Here is a 19,861-nt window from a genome sequence, read left to right on the forward strand (position 1 = left end):
ACCACGCTGCGTTTTGGTCCGCCTCTTCATCCCAGGAAGAAAGCCGTGACACCGATATTATCCTCATTAATTTTCCATCCAAGTTGTCAGACCCCGGTGGCTTGTCATTGTTGATAGACAATAATAATTTGTTGACCTCTTCCACACTCACTTTACGGAATTCGAAATGACAATGCTTGTCTTTCATAATTTGGTCAGATAGACTTGGATGTGTAGTGTCGGCGTTTGTTGCTGGCATGTCATGCTTAAGTTTGCTAGTCTTACAAATGAAAAAATCATAGTAGTAGTTGGCAATATCAGTTGGTCTTGTGATGAATGAGCCATCTGATTCAATGAGTGATGGACCAGAGTTTGCCCTTTTTACCAAAATGTAATTTAAGATGCTACAAAGCTTTTTACTATTATTCTTTATGTCATTTATCTTTGTTTCATAGTGTAGTTTCTTCTTCTTTTTATTCAGTTTAGTCACATGAATTCTCAATTTACAATACGTTTGCCAATCGGTTGTGCAGCCAGACTTATTTGCCATTCCTATTGCCTCATCCCTCTCAACCATACCATTTTTCAATTCCTCATCAATCCACGGGGATTTAACCGTTTTTACAGTCATTTTCTTAATGGTTGTATGTTTTATAAGTAACTGGAATTGTTATGCAGGTGAATGAGGACCCAAAAGCGACTTAACGGAAAACAGAGTCTTTATTCCAGTCTTAAACAAAAGCGATAATCCTGGATATTATCTAGGTAAATGCAAAAACAGGAAAACTGAAATCCACTCGTCAGTAGAGAGGAACGACTGGAGACGCGACCACAGACTGCAGGTCGCTTCGGGAAGGCACCGGCCGTAGCTGACATTGACACCTGCTCACACGCAGCATCTGAAGAAGGTAAAAACACGACAGGGCGGAACAAGGACACAGAACAGCGAACATCAAACAAGGATCCGACAAGGACAGAAGCGGAAAACAGAGGGAGAAATAGGGACTCTAATCAGAGGGCAAAATAGGGGACAGGTATGAAAGAGTAAATGAGGTAGTTAGGAGAATGAGGAACAGCTGGGAGCAGGAACGGAACGATAGAGAGAGAGAGAGAGAGAAGGAGAGAGGGAGGGGGAGAGAGAGGGATAGAAAGAGGGAAAGAACCTAATAAGACCAGCAGGGGGAAACGAACAGAAGGGGAAGCACAAGGACAAGACATGACAATATATGACAAAACATGACAGTACCCCCCCACTCACCGAGCGCCTCCTGGCGCACTCGAGGAGGAACCCTGGCGGCAACGGAGGAAATCATAGATCAACAAACGGTCCAGCACGTCCCGAGAAAGAACCCAACTCCTCTCCTCAGGACCGTAACGGGAGACGATGAAAAAAAAAAAAATAATAATAAAAAGATGGAATCTAGGGCTATTACTCTTATAAAAATGAGACACGGGTAGAGAACTGTAAGCGTTAGAGCAATCAGGACCAAACAGGCCAGGAGAGTAACAACTAGGGACAGACTGAGACACAGCAAGGCTAAGACCAGGAACAGGAGAGAGGCGGTGGCTGTGGACAGACTGAGACACAGCAAGTGCAGAAGCAGAACCAGGAGAGATGCGGTGGCAGGGGACAGACTGAGACACAGCAAGGGCAGGAGAGATGCGGTGGCTGGGGACAGACTGAGACCCAGCAAGACCAGGAGCAGAAGCAGAAAAAAAGTTACCAGACTTATTCTGCGCGCAGTCCGAACAAGCAGCCACGAAACGGCGCGTGTCACGCTCCTGAGTAGGCCACCAAAACCGCTGGCGAATAGAAGCAAGCGTACCCGAACGCCGGGGTGGCCAGCTAACTTGGCAGAGTGAGCCCACTGAAGAACAGCCAGACGAGTAGAGACAGGAACGAAAAGAAGGTTACTAGGACAAGCGCGCGGCGACGGAGTGTGAGTGAGTGCTTGCTTGACCTGTCTCTCAATTCCCCAGACATTCAACCCAACAACACGCCCCTCAGGGAGAATCCCCTCGGGATCGGTAGACGCTACAGAAGAACTGAAGAGACGGGATAAAGCATGAGGCTTGGTGTTCTTAGTACCCGGGCGATAAGAAATCACGAACTCGAAACGAGCGAAAAACAACGCCCAACGAGCTTGACGCGCATTGAGTCGTTTGGCAGAACGGATGTACTCAAGGTTCTTTTGGTCAGTCCAAACGACAAAAGGAACAGTCGCCCCCTCCAACCACTGTCGCCATTCGCCTAAGGCTAAACGGATGGCGAGCAGTTCGCGGTTAGCCACATCATAGTTACGTTCCGACGGCGACAGGCGATGAGAAAAATACGCGCAAGGGTGGACCCCATCGTCAGTATGGGAGCGCTGGGACAGAATGGCTCCCACGCCCACCCCCGACGCGTCTACCTCGACAATGAACTGTTTAGTGACGTCAGGTGCAACAAGGATAGGAGCGGATGCAAAACGCTTCTTGAGGAGATCAGTACAACAATCATACGACCGGTGAGGAGGGAGGGAGGTGGCTCTAGACCGACTGAAGACCGTGCGCAGATCATGATATTCCTCCGGCCCTCCTGTCAAATCACCAGGTTCCTCCTGTGAAGAGGGAGCAGAAGAAACAGGAGGAATAGCAGACATTAAACACTTCACATGACAAGAAACGTTCCAGGATAGGATAGAATTACTAGACCAATTAATAGAAGGATTATGACATACTAGCCAGGGATGACCCAAAACAACAGGTGTAAAAGGTGAACGAAAAATCAAAAAGAAATGGTCTCACTATGGTTACCAGATACTGTGAGGGTTAAAGGTAGTGTTTCACATAATATACTGGGGAGAGGACTACCATCCAAGACGAACATGACCGTGGGCTCCCCTAACTGTCTGAGAGGAATGTCATGTTCCCGAGCCCAGGCTTCGTTCATAAAACAGCCCTCCGCCCCAGAGTCTATTAATGCACTGCAGGAAGCTGCCGATCCGGTCCAGCGTAGATGGACCGGCAAGGTAGTACAGGTACTTGACGGAGAGGACAGTGTAGTAGCGCTTATCAGTCGCCCTCCGCTTACTGATGAGCTCTGGCCTTTAACTGGACATGAAATGACAAAATGACCAGCGGAACCGCAATAGAGACAGAGGCGGTTGGTGATTCTCCGTTCCCTCTCCTTAGTCGAGATGCGAATACCCCCCAGCTGCATGGGCTCAACACCTGAGTCAGTGGGGAAAGATGGTAGTGTCGGGGAGAGGGGGGACACAGTTAACGCGAGCTCTCTTCTATGAGCTCGGTGACGAAGATCTACCCGTCGTTCAATGCGAATAGCGAGTTCAATCAAAGAATCCACGCTGGATGGAACCTCCCGGGAGAGAATCTCATCCTTAACCTTAGCGTGGAGTCCCTCCAGAAAACGAGCGAGCAACGCCTGGAAGACAGGGACCAGGAAGCTTCTTTCCCAAAAACAGAACGATCAAAAACCCGTATCATCTCCTCTTTAAAGTTCAGATAATCGTTAGTACACTCAGCCCTTGCCTCCCAGATAGCTGTGCCCCACTCCCGAGCCCGACCAGTAAGGAGTGATATGACGTAGGCGATCCGAGCTCTCTCTCTTGAGTATGTGTTGGGCTGGAGAGAGAACACAATATCACACTGGGTGAGAAAGGAGCGGCACTCAGTGGGCTGCCCAGAGTAACATGGTGGGTTATTAACCCTAGGTTCCGGAGACTCGGAAGACCAGGAAGTAGCTGGTGGCACGAGACGAAGACTCTGAAACTGTCCTGAGAGGTCGGAGACCTGAGCGGCCAGGGTCTCAACGGCATGACGAGCAGCAGACAATTCCTGCTCGTGTCTGCCGAGCATCGCTCCCTGGAACTCGACAGTAGAGTAGAGAATCCGTAGTCGCTGGGTCCATTCTTGGTCGGATCCTTCTGTTATGCAGGTGAATGAGGACCCAAAAGCGACTTAACGGAAAACAGAGTCTTTATTCCAGTCTTAAACAAAAGCGATAATCCTGGATATTATCTAGGTAAATGCAAAAACAGGAAAACTGAAATCCACTCGTCAGTAGAGAGGAACGACTGGAGACGCGACCACAGACTGCAGGTCGCTTCGGGAAGGCACCGGCCGTAGCTGACATTGACACCTGCTCACACGCAGCATCTGAAGAAGGTAAAAACACGACAGGGCGGAACAAGGACACAGAACAGCGAACATCAAACAAGGATCCGACAAGGACAGAAGCAGAAAACAGAGGGAGAAATAGGGACTCTAATCAGAGGGCAAAATAGGGGACAGGTGTGAAAGAGTAAATGAGGTAGTTAGGAGAATGAGGAACAGCTGGGAGCAGGAACTGAACGATAGAGAGAGAGAGAGAGAGAGGGAGAGAGGGAGGGGGAGAGAGAGGGATAGAAAGAGGGAAAGAACCTAATAAGACCAGCAGGGGGAAACGAACAGAAGGGGAAGCACAAGGACAAGACATGACAATATATGACAAAACATGACAGAAATAAGCAATTTCATAAATGTGTCAAGTGCAGCATCTCTTTGCTCCTCATTACACACCATGGACCAACAAAGATTCAACAACATAGGAATCACTACACTTGCAGCACTGATGGAATCCTTAAGATTCATACTAAAGAAAAAACACAATTTCCACTGCCTGTATGCTATGTATACCGGTTCAAATGAACACAAAGGAGATTTTAAACACAGCCTAGACAGACAGGGGTTTGTGCATTTGTATTAAGACTATGAATCATATGATATAATCTATAAAACATGTGAAATTAAATGTGATGTCCTAATATAAGTACAAAAGCCAAATCAATGGAATTAAGAGAAAAAAAACACAAACCCGAGACCTATCAATTTAACTGAAATGTTTATTCTAGTAAACAATGACCATGTACAGGGGATTAGCATTTCAAATAAATCCAAGCGTCTGTATTTTTGCATATATCCTGTTTCAAGTTACACACATTTTTCCACTTCTCATGAAACAAATATAACAGACATAATATACAGTTTGTGTACATCTTATACAATGCAGAAAGACAGCTGGATTATTTCTTATTTTCATCTATAGAGGGACAGTCAAAGGCAGGCCAAATGGAAAAGGAATGCACCAAGCTTTAGAAGTCAGATCAGTTGTCAGAAAACCAGAAAACCAAAAGAAAAGCCCTCTACAATCTGTTTGACTTGTACAATAGATATACAGGCCTCTGCATGTATCCCTATACACATGATCAAACTCGAACACCCGAACAACGAGAAAATAAGAAATTAAATCTATTGCACAATGGTGGTATCAAAGACAAAATACAGCATGAGTGGTAAGTACGTAGAGAACACTAGGTAGTGGATGAGAGAACACTTGGGCCCTGTTTCAATACTCTCAAAATGCATCCTTCCATCCTGCCTCCCTTCTGTAGCTCAGTTGGTAGAGCATGGCGCTTGTAACGCCAGGGTAGTGGGTTCGATCCCCGGGACCACCCATACGTAGAATGTATGCACACATGACTGTAAGTCGCTTTGGATAAAAGCGTCTGCTAAATGGCATATATTATTATTATTATTATTAATCTGACATGATTAGATGGGTGGTTGGGATACATCATGGAACCCTTTCTTTCACCGATCAATGATAACTTCAAAGAATGGAGTAAGAAAGGATGGATGGATGTTTAAGGTATAAAAGGGGCATGAAGTGACCAATGAACAGAGAGCTGTGGCCTGGTCTACGGCCAACCAAGCACACTCACTGTGGATTTCCCCTAACCCGAGGACACATTACAGGGGTTCTGACACAGAGCATTCTGGGTAAGGGCGGGAGTGTTGGCATTCCAAGCTTCGGGCGTCTGACCTGCGATTAAAACACCACAGGTTTCCTCAGCTATAAACAGCAGCCCGATTAAAGGTCAGATCTGTACCAGAACAGGTTCTTCTCATAGAAAATTATTACACTGTTGTAACCACTACAGCAAAGAAGTTTGATATGTAAACATAAACAAATAAATATCAGGGAGAGATGGTTGCAATTTCCACCTAGTGGCAGTGTTAATGGTCCATACCGCAGAATTGTAACTTAAATCATGTCCTTCCCCAACCCAAAGGACAACGTAGCTTTAATAATACATTTTCACAACATATGGCTCAGGATAGGTCTTTTCACTCAGGCTACTCCAATAGTAGGGGACAACAATGGCATTACATGGAAGCTTATTAAAGGTAATGGACACATGTACAGTAGGACACATATAGTTCAATACAACAGGAGAACATAAAACAAAGGGGAAATGAGTGCAACTGTCATTTTCATATGAGCTACTATTATCATCATCTCTATTCAGTTCAATTCAAAGCTTAAAGGGCAATTCTGCCACTTTTCAACCTCATATTCATTATGACCAGCACCATTGTCTACATATGTGAAAAGGACGCGTTTCTATGATCTGTGGTTAAAAAGATAAGAAGAAAGGTCCTAAAAAAAGCTTCTCTGTAGTTAGGTTTCCATCCAATTAGCGACCGATTTTAATGCGAATACTCAAAAATCTGCATAAAGAAAATATGCGCATTTTCCCACTAGGGGTGTGTTTCCACCAAACGGACTTGTTGTGGTCACATAAAATGTCATTTTTCGTTTTAAGTGTACTGAATAAAAATCTAAAGTTGAATGTGTTTCCATCGCAATTTTCAACTCTTCAGTTTTGTCACAAAAACTGTTGCGTTCCATAGCACATTTTCCCACTCTGGTCTTGGCCCGCGAGCTCTTGGCCCGCGAGATCACCGTGGCGTGCACTTTCACCACCCTGCGAAGTTCATCGTGACTTATTTCATCTGTAGTGCCGTTTTTACACATGTAAACACTGTTGATAATGAAAATGAGATTGAAAAGTGGTGGAATTGCCCTTTGAGTTTGAAAGTGAAGTAAGAACCACAGGTTTAATGTGCTAGGCAGTACCATCAGCAAGAAAATCAAGTAAAAGTAAAATAGTAAAATAAAATAAAAGTTGTAACAAACTATGACACACTGTAACGCAAACCGTTGAATATTCACGTTATAGCTGTGAAACTTACGTGACCTAATGAATTTGCATATCATTGATGGTTAGCCCGAAGAAAACCACAGGCCATTCCTTACTTTCTTTGACCTCTCTGCAGGTTTATCCATTTTTGCAGTTCTTACACCTAGAATTGTAATTAACAATATTGTTTCAGTCCTTTAACAAATACTACATCAAATAATAAAATAACACTTACCACATAATTAAATTAAATAACAATCGTACAAATCTGCAATTAAACCCTCTATAATAAAACATAGTAAAAATTTAAAGAATTTCCCTCATCTAGTCTTTTTTTGTGGTTGTTTGATGTAAATCACAGCCTTTTGAACTTACTTAAACTGTCAGAAGAGGCACAACTAAGTATCCATTCCTTCTCCCTATGTTCGCTGAAGAAGCACTGAAATATTGTAAAAAACAATGCATCTACTATCTCACACTCGGCGAGAAAGAAAATATATCTGTACAATTTGTTCTGGTCCAAGCAGATCTCTCTCTCACACAACACTTGCAGTAACCAGTCAAGGAAGCCTCCAGCACTCCTCCCATGGCTCACCACATTCACATAATAAACCAATACTAAAATAATATCTCGATCTTCAAAAGCATCCCGCCATAACCTTTAGCTATTCCCTTCTTCACATCTGTCAGGGCTCTAGTCGGTCAAGTGAGGGGATCCATGCTCCCTCACCAGACAGACACATATTCTGCTCACCTTTACATGTTAAGCCAGCCTCTATAGTGCATTTAAAGAGCGCATCACCTCCTTCACAAACCATGGGCCATCATCCGTTCCCCTCCACACCTATCAATTAAAAAGAGTAAGAGAGATTGTGATTGCTGGCTCCCACCCTCCACTCCAACCTCCCACCGTAAAGTAACATCCAGTTCCGTTTCCACATAGGGTCCAGGCCGACCCCAAAAGTTCTGTTTTGCTATTGTTTTGCTTTGAGAGTTTGTCAGTCTGAGGAATGTGTATCTGTGTGTGCGTATCAGGTGGCGTGTGTATGTGTGTTGTAGCGGTGGTCTGTGTCTGCATGCGTATGTCTGTGTGTGTGGTTGAGGAAGCGGTCATGTCTTGGGCACATCGGCCCTGAGGGAAATGGCCAGCTATGTGTGATTCACAGTGTGTGGGGTACGGTTTGTGAGTTGTATACGAATGTGTTATGCATGTGTGTGTGTGTGTGTGTGTGTGTGTGTGTGTGTGTGTGTGTGTGTGTGTGTGTGTGTGTGTGTGTGTGTGTGTGTGTGTGTGTGTGTGTGTGTGTGTGTGTGTGTGTGTGTGTGTGTGTGTGTGTGTGTGTGAGTGTCTGAACTAGTAACGCTAGTAAGAGTTTGTCTATGTGTGCGTTTGTCTATTTGTGCATATCTCTATGTATGTGTGTCTGTGTGTGTCCAGTCCAGGTCACCCGTGGGACATCTCGGCCTTGCTGAGAGCGATGGCGAGCTCTAAGTCCTCTTGCTCCTGCTGCCGGAGCCTCCTCAGCCGCTCCCGCTCCGCTCGCTCACTCTCTCGCTTCGCCCACTCCAGTTGCTGGGCCTCATTTCCAAACTGCAGAGAGAAGAGGAGAGGAGGCATTTCATCCGTCACACCATGTCCAAAACACATATTAGGAGGTGTTTTGCCAGAGTATTAGATTTCAATGAACCTTATCCTGTACATTAAGAGTAAACTTCCATTTCTGCCTGGCTACCGTAAGAGGACATAGATGACTGTAGTTTACTATTATATAACTAAATCATGTACATTCACAAAAGCATCAACACACACACAAAATATACCCACTACACAGACAATCTAACTGCCCCTATCCCTATCGGTACTTTAATGTTCAATTTATGTATGTTCTGCTGTTGAAGGAAAGGTGCTTCTTTTTTGTTAAACCTGAGTGGTTGTGCTCCGAGCCTAAAGTACGTGAGCGAAATACAAAAACAAAGCACTTTTCAATTTGACCGCGTTATTAAACATTCTTACCTTAACTTTTTCTGGCCCTGCGAGAGAAAAATGAATTACAAAACACCAAACAAACAATTCACTAATCGTGTATCACACCATCCATTTTACACCGAGCACATTACGAAACAGCATCACCACAAGATACAACTAACTATGAGAAGGCGACATGGAGGACCATTTCAGTTCGTTTCCCAAATGAAAATGAACGAGCAACTAAAAGCATATTTGAACAACATGCAAAGACGACATGTAGAGAGAAAATGGGAAGGACAGAAATGACCATTTTTGATTCTCTGTTAAAGTGATAGTATGAGATCTGACCTAAGTCAAGTATAGCGAGGAACTCTCCCATGCATATCAGAATGCACACACATTCTAAGATACTGCTTTGCCATCCTTAGATCTGATTCAAATGTCAGGGTCAAATGAGGCCATTCAATTCTTGGAATCATGCTGACCAAAATAAATATGGAACAGAGTCCATTGAGGCATTTAATAGCTATATTTGTTTCCTTGAAATATTTATAATTCAATTCAGGGTCCAAGTTCATCTGGTATTTTTCTAGATAATATCCTCAATGTGGAACATAATACCTCTTTAGTTGAAATAAAGTATGAGCAGTGGACTCTGTTAAAATAGATTTGGCAACTTTGGGAGTAGTTGTGGTCCTTCTGTAGCTCAGTTGGTAGAGCATGGCGCTTGTAACGCCAGGGTAGTGGGTTCGATCCCCGGGACCACCCATACGTAGAATGTATGCACACATGACTGTAAGTCGCTTTGGATAAAAGCGTCTGCTAAATGGCATATATTATTATTATTATATATTATTTGGTACAAGTCCGAGATGGTAAAGCAGGATCTATGCTACCGATGTCATGCGGCAGACCAACACTAAACAGATTGAGCAAACTAAGCCTAAAGAAAAGACAAAACACTGATACACACTAATACTCTATCTAAACACTAGTAGGACATACATGACTGAAACACAACATAGACCTGAAGGGTAAGAACTCAGGACTGAGAGCTGAGTAGTGATACTACTGCTTCCCGTGTCAACAGATCCCACAGCCAGACCAGTGGCTTGGAGCTGTCAGTCACTAAACCACACAGGATGGGCTCCCCTTTACGGCCTAGCCTGGCCTTGGGTATGCACAGATTGAGTGACTGGCTGACCGCCTTACTGAGTGGCTGACTGTCTGACTGGCTGACTGACTGATGCCGGGAGCTGAGATGGAAAAGGTCAATATTCAGATAAGAAGATCCTGAATACATCCTGGATTATAGCTACACTGTGTGAGACACCCATTGGTTGGTTTAGACAGACAGCCCAGGCCATAGCACCGCACTGGCTGGATTATTCAACCCTAACCTTAAAGTGCCGACTGGCTAGTTGAATAATACTTCACACTGCCAGAATCCACTTATTGGACTGCTAGAGGTGATGGAAATAATTACTTCTCATTTGTGCTTGTTTTGGGAAGCCTCTAGCATTCTACACAACAACAACCCCCATGGCAAAATATAGATATAGATTTTTTTGAAACCACAAAAAGGGCCGACACCCTTTCCTGCACGAGCACCGGGGACCACTTCTGCAATGCAGCTCTGCACTTTACTGCACAATACCGAATGCATTGTAGGTGGTGTGCAACCAACTACAAAGCATAGGTTGAGAACCCCCCCCCCAACCAAAATCATTGCACAGTATAGATAAGTGAGTCTTGTGGAACCTTTGACAGGCTTACACTCAGAAAACAGCTAGACGGCAAAAAAGTGTGGGAGTTCAGTTCATCCTCTTAGATATGAGGTAGGGTTGGATCACACAATTAATTCAAGTGATGATCAGATGATCATGAACAGCAGTTATTGCTAGCGATTATGCCATAAGTCAACAGTTAGCCTACATGGTGGTTAATTTGCCATGGGTCTGAGCAGGAAGATGCCTGGCTCTGGTCTTTGTGTGGATTGATGGTGGGTCATTGATTAACATAGATGTCTGCACAGTGAAGGGAGGCCAGGACACAGAAAGATGAGTTGATAAACAGCCAGGGCCTCCGCTCTAGATCCTTCAGTTAACATTGTGGGAACTTAAGCAGAGGTATTGGCTAGGTATATAAAGACTGGTCTGGACAGAGACAGAGTATCACTGAGCTCAACTTACAGAACTGAAGTCTGCAAAACCCAAGGAACAGTCTTTAGAGGCTTTACTTGAGGCAGATGGAGCAAAAGGATCTTTGCCACTAAACGGGTCTCCGAGCCCCTTTTTACTCTGAAAGGGGTCGATGCCGTCACTGCCAAACGGCTGGAAGGGGTCGCAGGGCTTGGTCGAGTCGCCCGATCCTCCAGGCATGTTGACGGGGGTGCTTTTACCTAAGGACATTAAGACAGTAAGGACAGTCATTTCCCCTGCAGAAGAGACCACAGTGTGTGTGGTTATGAAGTCAAATACAATTATTAGGTGATGGTTTGATCACTTTCACCACGGAAATTTGACATTTTTCCTTATCAACGTTTGCTCGCAACAGCCTTCCAACCCCCACAAATGCTGCCCCCCCCCACCCAACACACACTTCTCGTCTCACGAGAATTAGAGCATTCTATTATGAAAAGCTTTGAAAACCACAGCAGTTTCAGCTACACTCGTGGTGCACCAAAACCACACGCAGCTCAACTTAAACAAAATATAGAGCACACAAACAATACAGATACAAAAGTGTGCTGAAACAACATGCCAGCATGGTATGAATTAAACACGCATTTAATGACATGGGCCAATATACTGCATAAAGCCCATATCAAAAAAATGGCTAGAGCTATTTTCTCTTTTATGTTGGGTTTTATGGTGAGCAGATGGGTAGAGTTCATGCCCACTTAACCAACACAGGATTCAGTTCACAAGTTCATCAGATCTCTCCTCAGTGGGTGATTTTAGAGTTTTTGTCAGGCCGAGATGCTACATGCCTAGGGCCAGGAGTTTTTAATGACCACATGACCTGCCCAAGAACAACTAACTATGGCCCAGAGTTATACCTGTTTGTCAGGAAAAACTCCTGGCCTTAGTTATGCCAACTCATTGTATTCTCTATCTTAATTTCCACATCGCTTAAATACCTAAATTATTTAACTGAACCGTGACTACTCTAAAATAAGCCCATGTTAACATGGTAGAGATGTTTCCAAGCTGTTTCTCTGTAGGCCTGTCATTGCTGGCAGAGTCTGTGGGCCGTGGGAATGTAGTACTTACTGGTTGTTGTTGCTTCTGAAGGTGTTAACCACGTTGTCAATCGAGCTGTTATTTATACCAGGCCTGCCAAGGTTAGCAGTTCACAGGCCCACTGAACAGCCAGGCAATCAGTTTCTCTCTTTCAGTAAATGGCACAAACTCTGCACCACAAACCGTCAGCTCCACCCTGCTCCAAAATACCAGCACATTATCAATGCTGTCTATCAATGTGATGCACAAGGCACATCTCAGAGCCCCACAAATAACGATTATTATATTAATCTCACAACATATATCGTATGTCCTATTCATGATTGACTGTATCTCGCAGCACAAATTTAAAGTATTGATATGTAATGAATTCAGAAACTACCTAGAAAAACAAGAGATATCTACATCAAACTATCATTCTATGTCGTGACCTTTCACTTGTTGCAAATTCTGCTCAACACCTCTAATTTGGATACATAAACCCAGGTGTGAAAGCAGTTTAGATATGGCATTGGCCAGGGCACAGAGTGTGACCAGAGTCGGGCAAGAGGTCGCCAGAGAAGCCACACTGCTCACCCGAGTGTGTGCACACAGTGGAAACAGAGGAAGTGGGGAAGGGTGGAGCTGAGAACATTGGGCGATCTGGTGTCAGCATGGCCAACCACAGATCATCTGTGTATTCCTGGGGCATGTTGCTCTGTGTTCTCACTGCAGCCTGGCATCAGGGCTGAGCTCTCAAGCAACAGTCATACAGTCATACAGTCCTACTCATCTAACACTAATCTCAGGCAAGGATTTTACAGATAGGGGATGATTAGCGACAATTCATTATTATTATATATATATTTTTTAAATCTAATGGATCAAAGTCGCGACTACTATGCTATAATGTGTACAGTGTACCTAGGCTACAGTGAAATTACACTGCATCTTGCATACATGGTTTAACCATAAAGCAGGGCACCTTTAATAATAATAGGTGGTGAAATCTTGATTAGCGTGGCCCATTCGACTTCCTTTGTGAGGTTTAAATGGTGAAATAAGACTTTCACTCAGTAACTTTATGGCTAAAAAGCACATTGAGTCGCTTCTATGTGGAGCAGAGTTACCGCATAGGCAACTGCAAAACAGTTCTGTTGATTCAATCTTCAAAAGGAGAATGAAAAGGACACTTGTTTGGCAGAGATGATGAACGTATCTGTACCCATGAAGTGCTTTTCCTGTTTACAACCTAGTAGAGCTCACGGTGGAGAAAAAAAGGGGTTTTCAGGCCAGTCAAAAACAATGTTTCTGAGCTGCAGTGAGCATTGCTGTTTGATCTATGACGAGCATATTCTACTTTTATCATGCAGAGGTAAGAAGGCAACACCAGCTGAGTTGAGGCTTCAAAGATTATACAGGTCCCTTACAACAGCTTCTAGTGAATTATGTTCTAACAGTCAGAAGATACAGTATTCAGACCCCTTTTTCCACATTTTGTTACGTTACAGCCTTATTATAAGATGGATTAAATACAACGTTTTCGTCATCAATCTAGACACAATAACCCATAATGACAAGGCAACAACAGGTTTTTAGAAATGTTTGCAAATGTATTACAAATAAAAAACTGAAATACCTTATTTACATAATTATTCAGACCCTTTGCTATGAGACTTGAAATTCAGCTCAGGTGTATCCTGTTTCCATTAATCATCCTTGAGATGTTTCTAAAACTTGATTGGAGTCCACCTGTGGTAAATTAAATTGATTGAACATGATTTGGAAAGGCACACAACTGTCTATATAAGGTCCCACAGTTGGCAGTGCATGTCAGCGCAAAAACCAAGCAATAAAGTCGAAGGAATTGTCCGTAGAGCTCCGAGACAGGATTGTGTCGAGGCACAGATCTGGGGAAGGGTACCAAAAACCTTCTGCAGAACACAGTAACCTCCATCATTCTTAAATGGAAGAAGTTTGGAACCACCAAGACTCTTCCTAGAGCTGGCCGCCCAAGAACCCGATGGTCACTCTGACAGAGCTCCAGAGTTTCTGTGTGGAGATGGGAGAACCTTCCAGAAGGACAACCATCTCCGCAGCACTCCACCAATCAGGCCTTCATGGTAGAACGGCCAGGCGGAAGCCACTCCTCAGTAACAGGCACATGACAGCCCGCTTGGAGTTTGCCAAATAGCACCTGAAGGACTCTCAGACCATGCAAAGCAAGATTCTCTGGTCTGATGAAACCAAGATGGGATGTTTTTTAGCGGCAAGGACTGAGAGACTAGTCAAGATTGAGGGAAAGATGAACGGAACAGAAAGTACAGAGAGATCCTTGAGGAAAACCTGATCCAGAGCGCACGGGACCTCGGACTGGGGCGAAGGTTCACCTTCCAACAGGACAACGACCCTAAGCACACAGCCAAGACAACACGGGAGTGTCCTTGAGTGGCCCAGCCAGAGCCCGGACATGAACCTGATCGAACATCTCTGGAGAGACCTGAAAATAGCTGTGCAGCGATGCTCCCCATCCAACCTGACAGAGTTTGAGAGGATCTGCAGAGAAAAATGAGATTAACTCCCCAATAACAGGTGTGTCAAGCTTGTGGCGTTATACCCAAGAAGACTCAAGGCTATATTCGCTGCCAAAGGTGCTTCAACAAAGTACTGAGTAAAGGGTCTGAATACTTATGTAAATGTCATATACTTGTTTTTGCATTGTCATTATGGGGTACTGTGTTTAGACTAGAGGTTGACCAGTTAATGGCTGATTAATCAGGGCCGATTTCAAGTTTTCATAACAATCGGAAATCTTTTTTTTTTACACCTTTATTTAACTAAGCAAGTCAGTTACGAACACATTCTTATTTTCAATTAAGGCCTAGGAACGGTGGGTTAACCTGTTGAGTGTAGGGGGCAGTATTTTGATGTTTGGATGAAAAACGTACCCAAATGAAACTGCCTATTTCTCAGGCCCAGAGGCTAGAATATGCATATACTTGTCAGATTATGATAGAAAACACTCTAAAGTTTCCAAAACTGTCAAAAGATTGTCTGTGAGTATAACAGAACTGATATTGCAGGCAAAAACATGAGGAAAATCCAACTACGAAGTGCCTCTTATTTTGAAACCTCCCTGTTCCATTGCATGCCTTCCCTCCATTTAAAGGGATATCAACCAGATTCCTTTCCCTATTGCTTCTACATGGTGTGAACAGTCTTTAGACATAGTTTCAGCTTTATATTCTGAAAAATGAGCGAGAACGATCATATCGCGTCAGTGGATGGCTGGGTGCCAGCAGAGTTTTGCATGCGCCAACAGCTTGGAGCAGACATTTTCTCTCTGTCTCCTATTGAAAAAGCTATGGTCCGGTTGAAATATTATCGATCATTTATTGTAAAAACAACCTGAAGATTGATTATAAAAAACGTTTGACATGTTTCTACGAACTTTACGGATACTATTTGGAATTTTTGTCTGCCCCGTCGTGACCGCTCGAGCCTGTGGATTACTGAACATAACGCAAGGCATTTTGGATATAAAAATAATCTTTATGGAACAAAAGGAACCTTTATTGTGTAACTGGGAGTCTCATGAATGCAAACATCCGAAGATCATCAAAGGTAAGCAATTTATTTTATTGCTTTTCTGACTTTCGTGACCAATCTACTTTGCTGCTTGCTGTTTGTAATGTTTTGTCTGATGAGAGAGATATCCTTACATAAACGCTTGGTTTGCTTTCACCGTAAAGCTTTTTTGAAATCTGACACGCCAGGTGGATTAACAACAAGCTTAGCTGTGTTTTGCTATATTGCACTTGTGATTTCATGAAAATGTAATATTGTTAGTAATTTAATTTGAATTTGGCGCTCTGCAACTCAGCGGATGTTGACGAAAATGATTCCGCTAACGGAATGGGTGCGCCAAGAAGTTAACTGCCTTGTTCAGGGGCAGAACGACAGATTTTTACATTGTCAGCTTGGGGATTTGTTTTTGCAACCTTTTGGTTACTAGTCTAACGGTCTAACCACCTGCCTTACATTGCACTAAACGAGGTGCCTGCATGGCAGGCTGACTACCTGTTATGCGAGGGCAGCAAGAAGCCAAGGTAAGTTGCTAGCTAGCATTAAACTTATCTTATAAAAACAATCAATCTTAACATAATCACTAGTTAACTACACATGGTTGATATTACTAGTTTATCTAGCATGTCCTGTGTTGCATATAATCGATGCGGTGCCTGTTAATTTCTCATCGAATTACAGCCTACTTAGCCAAACGGGTGATGATTTAGCACTGTCGTTGCACCAAACCTAACCATAAACATCAATGCCTTTCTTTAAAATCAATACACAAGTATATATTTTTAAACCTGCATATTTAGTTAATATTGCCTGTCAACATGAATTTCTTATAATTAGGGAAATTGTGTCACTTCTCTTGCGTTCCGTGCAAGCAGTCAGGGTATATGCAGCAGTTTGGGCCGCCTGGCTCGTTGCGAACTATGTGAAGTCCATTTATTCCTAACAAAGGCCGTAATTAATTTGCCAGAATTGTACATAATTATTACATAACATTGAAGGTTGTACAATCTAACAGCTATATTTAGACTTAGGGATGCCACCCATTAGATAAAATACGGAACGGTTCCGTATTTCACTGAAAGAATAAACGTTTTGTTTTCGAAATGATAATTTCCGGATTCGACCATATCAATGACCAAAGGCTCGTATTTCTGTGTGTTATTATGTTATAATTAAGTCTATGATTTGATATTTGATAGAGCAATCTGACTGAGCGATGGTAGGCAGCAGCAGGCTCGTAAGCATTCATTCAAACAGCACTTTAGTGAATTTGCCAGCAGCTCTTCGCAATGCTTCAAGCATTGAGCTGTTTATGACTTCAAGCCTATGAACTCCCGAAATTAGGCTGGTGTAACCAATGTGTAATGGCAGGCAAGTTAGCGGGGTGCACGCTAATTGCGTTTCAATCGGTGACGTCACTCACTCTGAGACTTGGAGTAGTTGTTCCCCTTGCTCTGCAAGGGCCGCGGCTTTTGTGGAGCGATGGGTAACGATGCTTCGAGGGTGGCTGTTGTTGATGTGTTCCTGGTTCAAGCCCAGGTAGAGGCGAGGAGAGGGACGGAAGCTATACTGTTACACTGGCAATACTAAAGTGCCTATAAGAACATCCAATGGTCAAAGGTATATGAAATACAAGTGGTATGGAGAGAAATAGTCATATAATTCCTATAATAACCAAAACTTCTTACTTGGGAATATTGAAAACTCATGTTAAAAGGAACCACAAGCTTTCATATGTTCTCATGTTCTGAGCAAGGAACTTAAACGCTAGTTTTTTACATGACACATATTGCACTTTTACTTTCTTCTCCAACACTTTGCGTTTGCATTATTTAAACCAAATTGAACATGTTTCATTATTTATTTGAGGCTAAATTGATTTCATTGATGTATTATATTAAGGTAATAGAAAAGTGTTCCTTCAGTATTGTTGTAATTGTCATTATTACGAAAGTATTTTATTTTAATTTTAAATCGGCCGATTAATCGGTATCTGATTTTTTTGTACTCCAATAACCGGTATCGGCGTTGAAAAATCATAATCGGTCGACCTCTAGTGTAGACTGATGAGGGGAAAAACTATTTAATCTGTTTTAGAATAAGGTTGTAACGAAACAAATGTGGAAAAAGTCAAGGGGCCTGAAAACTTTCAGAATGCACTGTGTGTGATGATAAGCCATGCCATGCATACTCACAACGTTCTTCTGTGTGTTTTACTAGAAGAACAAAACAAAAGAGGGGAACACTTACAGTGAGGTGACAAAGATCACAGAGGGGGAAAGACAAAGGGATAGTAAACCATTACAATTCTATAACACAGATGTCGGATCATAATTTGATCACTCATTTGTTGCTGAGAATTTTCCTGCACAACAGGAAATACAAACTTGTAGTGTATTTGAGTTAAAAAAATATTCTAACGTTTTTAATTCCCACTTAGAAATTTCAGACTTGATTTGCCCTAACGGAAAATGTATCAACCAGTACAAAAATGTAAATGAAAGGGGAATGGAAACACTTCTGGAAGTTAAGCTGAGCAAAGTGATGTATTCAATCCACTAATAACAAACATGCTTGAACATAGAAACATCTCTATTTTAAAGTAATTTGATCTGAACAATGTTTATTAGAGGTATGGGTAGCTCCATCTTGAATTGCCATAGTAACGACCGTTACTAGAAGTGAGCAAACTGAGTTTTGTCATGGAGACAAAGTGAATGCTGCCACCGGGAGGCCAAAACGAGGCAAGGTAACTAGCTAGCCTACTTGATTTAACTCTTCTCTTGTCTTTTTGATGTAAATGTTTTCATTGATAAGTGTACAAAATAAAATAGAATAGCATTTATCATTTGGTATGAGCTAGACCTAGCTAAAACAAACTGGCTAGGGATTCGAATTAGCTAGCCAGCCAGGCAGAAGAGAGGGCTGCTGCAGGAGCTAGGATCCCCATATAGCTAGGTAGCTACAGTAATTATTAGCTAGCTAGCTAACTACATAGCTAGGTATCTTTGATATATTATGAGTCTTTATATCTGTGATAGCTATGATTCCTAAAAATAGAAAGCCTTCTGGCTGTTGATTGCAAGAATGAATGTACCTAAGCCTGAAGCCTAACCCCATAGCTAGCTTTAATAACCTTTTGCTCAGACTGGTAGTGGGCTTGGTAAATTATCTGGGTTCTTTGCTACTTACAGGCATGCATTATAATATTATTTCAGTTATTTGACATTTTCTCAAATGTGAGTGGAAACCTTTGGATAATAAGATATTACTTTGTCACCTTGCAAGCCGATTGATAACTTGTACAATTCCCTTCCAGTCATATCACCCTTTTTTATTTGCAGAAGGTTCATCGCTACTTGGGGAAGACAAGGACAAAGAGGATGACATTGAAATGGAGGAGCCAGGGGAAGTTGGAGCCACCACGTGATGCTGCTGCCTCTCAACCCAGCGTTTTGACTGGACGGTAACTGTCAATTATGTATTACTGTTATGTACTAATAGGCCTATAAATGAGATATTTTAAATACTCTCCCTCTCTCTGTCTCTGTTTGCAGGACACTGTGGTGGACTGTCAGTGCTCAGACCTTTTTGAGAAGATTGTCACCTGTGCACCAGGCAGTCAATAGCTGCCACCACAGTGGCTGCAAACACGGCTGCGGGGAAATCACACCATCATCCTCACATGACACAGAAACTCAGCAAAAAAAGAAGTGTCCTCTCATTGTCAACTGCGTTTATTTCCAACAAACTTAACATGTGTAAATATTTGTATGAACATAACAAGATTCAACACCTGAGACAAAAACTGAACGAGTTCCACAGACATGTGACTAACAGAAATGGAATAATGTGTCCCTGTACAAAGAGGGGGACAAAATCAAAAGTAACAGTCAGTATCTGGTGTGGCCACCAGCTGCATTAAGTACTGCAGTGCATCTCCTCCTCGTGGACTGCACCAGATTTGACAGTTCTTGCTGTGAGATGTTACCCCACACTTCCACCAAGGCAAATGCAAATTCCCGGACATTTCTGAGGGGAATGGCCCTAACCCTCAGACCAAACAGGTCCCAAACGTG

The 19,861-nt window shown here is 42.9% G+C and overlaps 1 protein-coding gene across 1 annotated transcript in view; it reads right to left on the reverse strand.

Annotated features, from left to right (window-relative positions):
- Positions 1-4,844: 4,844 nt before the first annotated feature.
- The window catches only part of LOC123997149 (epidermal growth factor receptor substrate 15-like 1), a 35,815-nt gene continuing 20,798 nt past the window's right edge, over positions 4,845-19,861 (reverse strand). Inside the window, 3 exon segments of the mRNA XM_046301242.1 lie at positions 4,845-7,848; positions 8,453-8,595; positions 11,166-11,374. Of these exon segments, the coding sequence (XP_046157198.1) occupies positions 7,812-7,848; positions 8,453-8,595; positions 11,166-11,374 (389 nt within the window). The 3' untranslated portion in view covers positions 4,845-7,811.

Source organism: Oncorhynchus gorbuscha, linkage group LG15, assembly GCF_021184085.1.
Source record: "Oncorhynchus gorbuscha isolate QuinsamMale2020 ecotype Even-year linkage group LG15, OgorEven_v1.0, whole genome shotgun sequence".
NCBI classification, from domain to species: domain Eukaryota; kingdom Metazoa; phylum Chordata; class Actinopteri; order Salmoniformes; family Salmonidae; genus Oncorhynchus; species Oncorhynchus gorbuscha.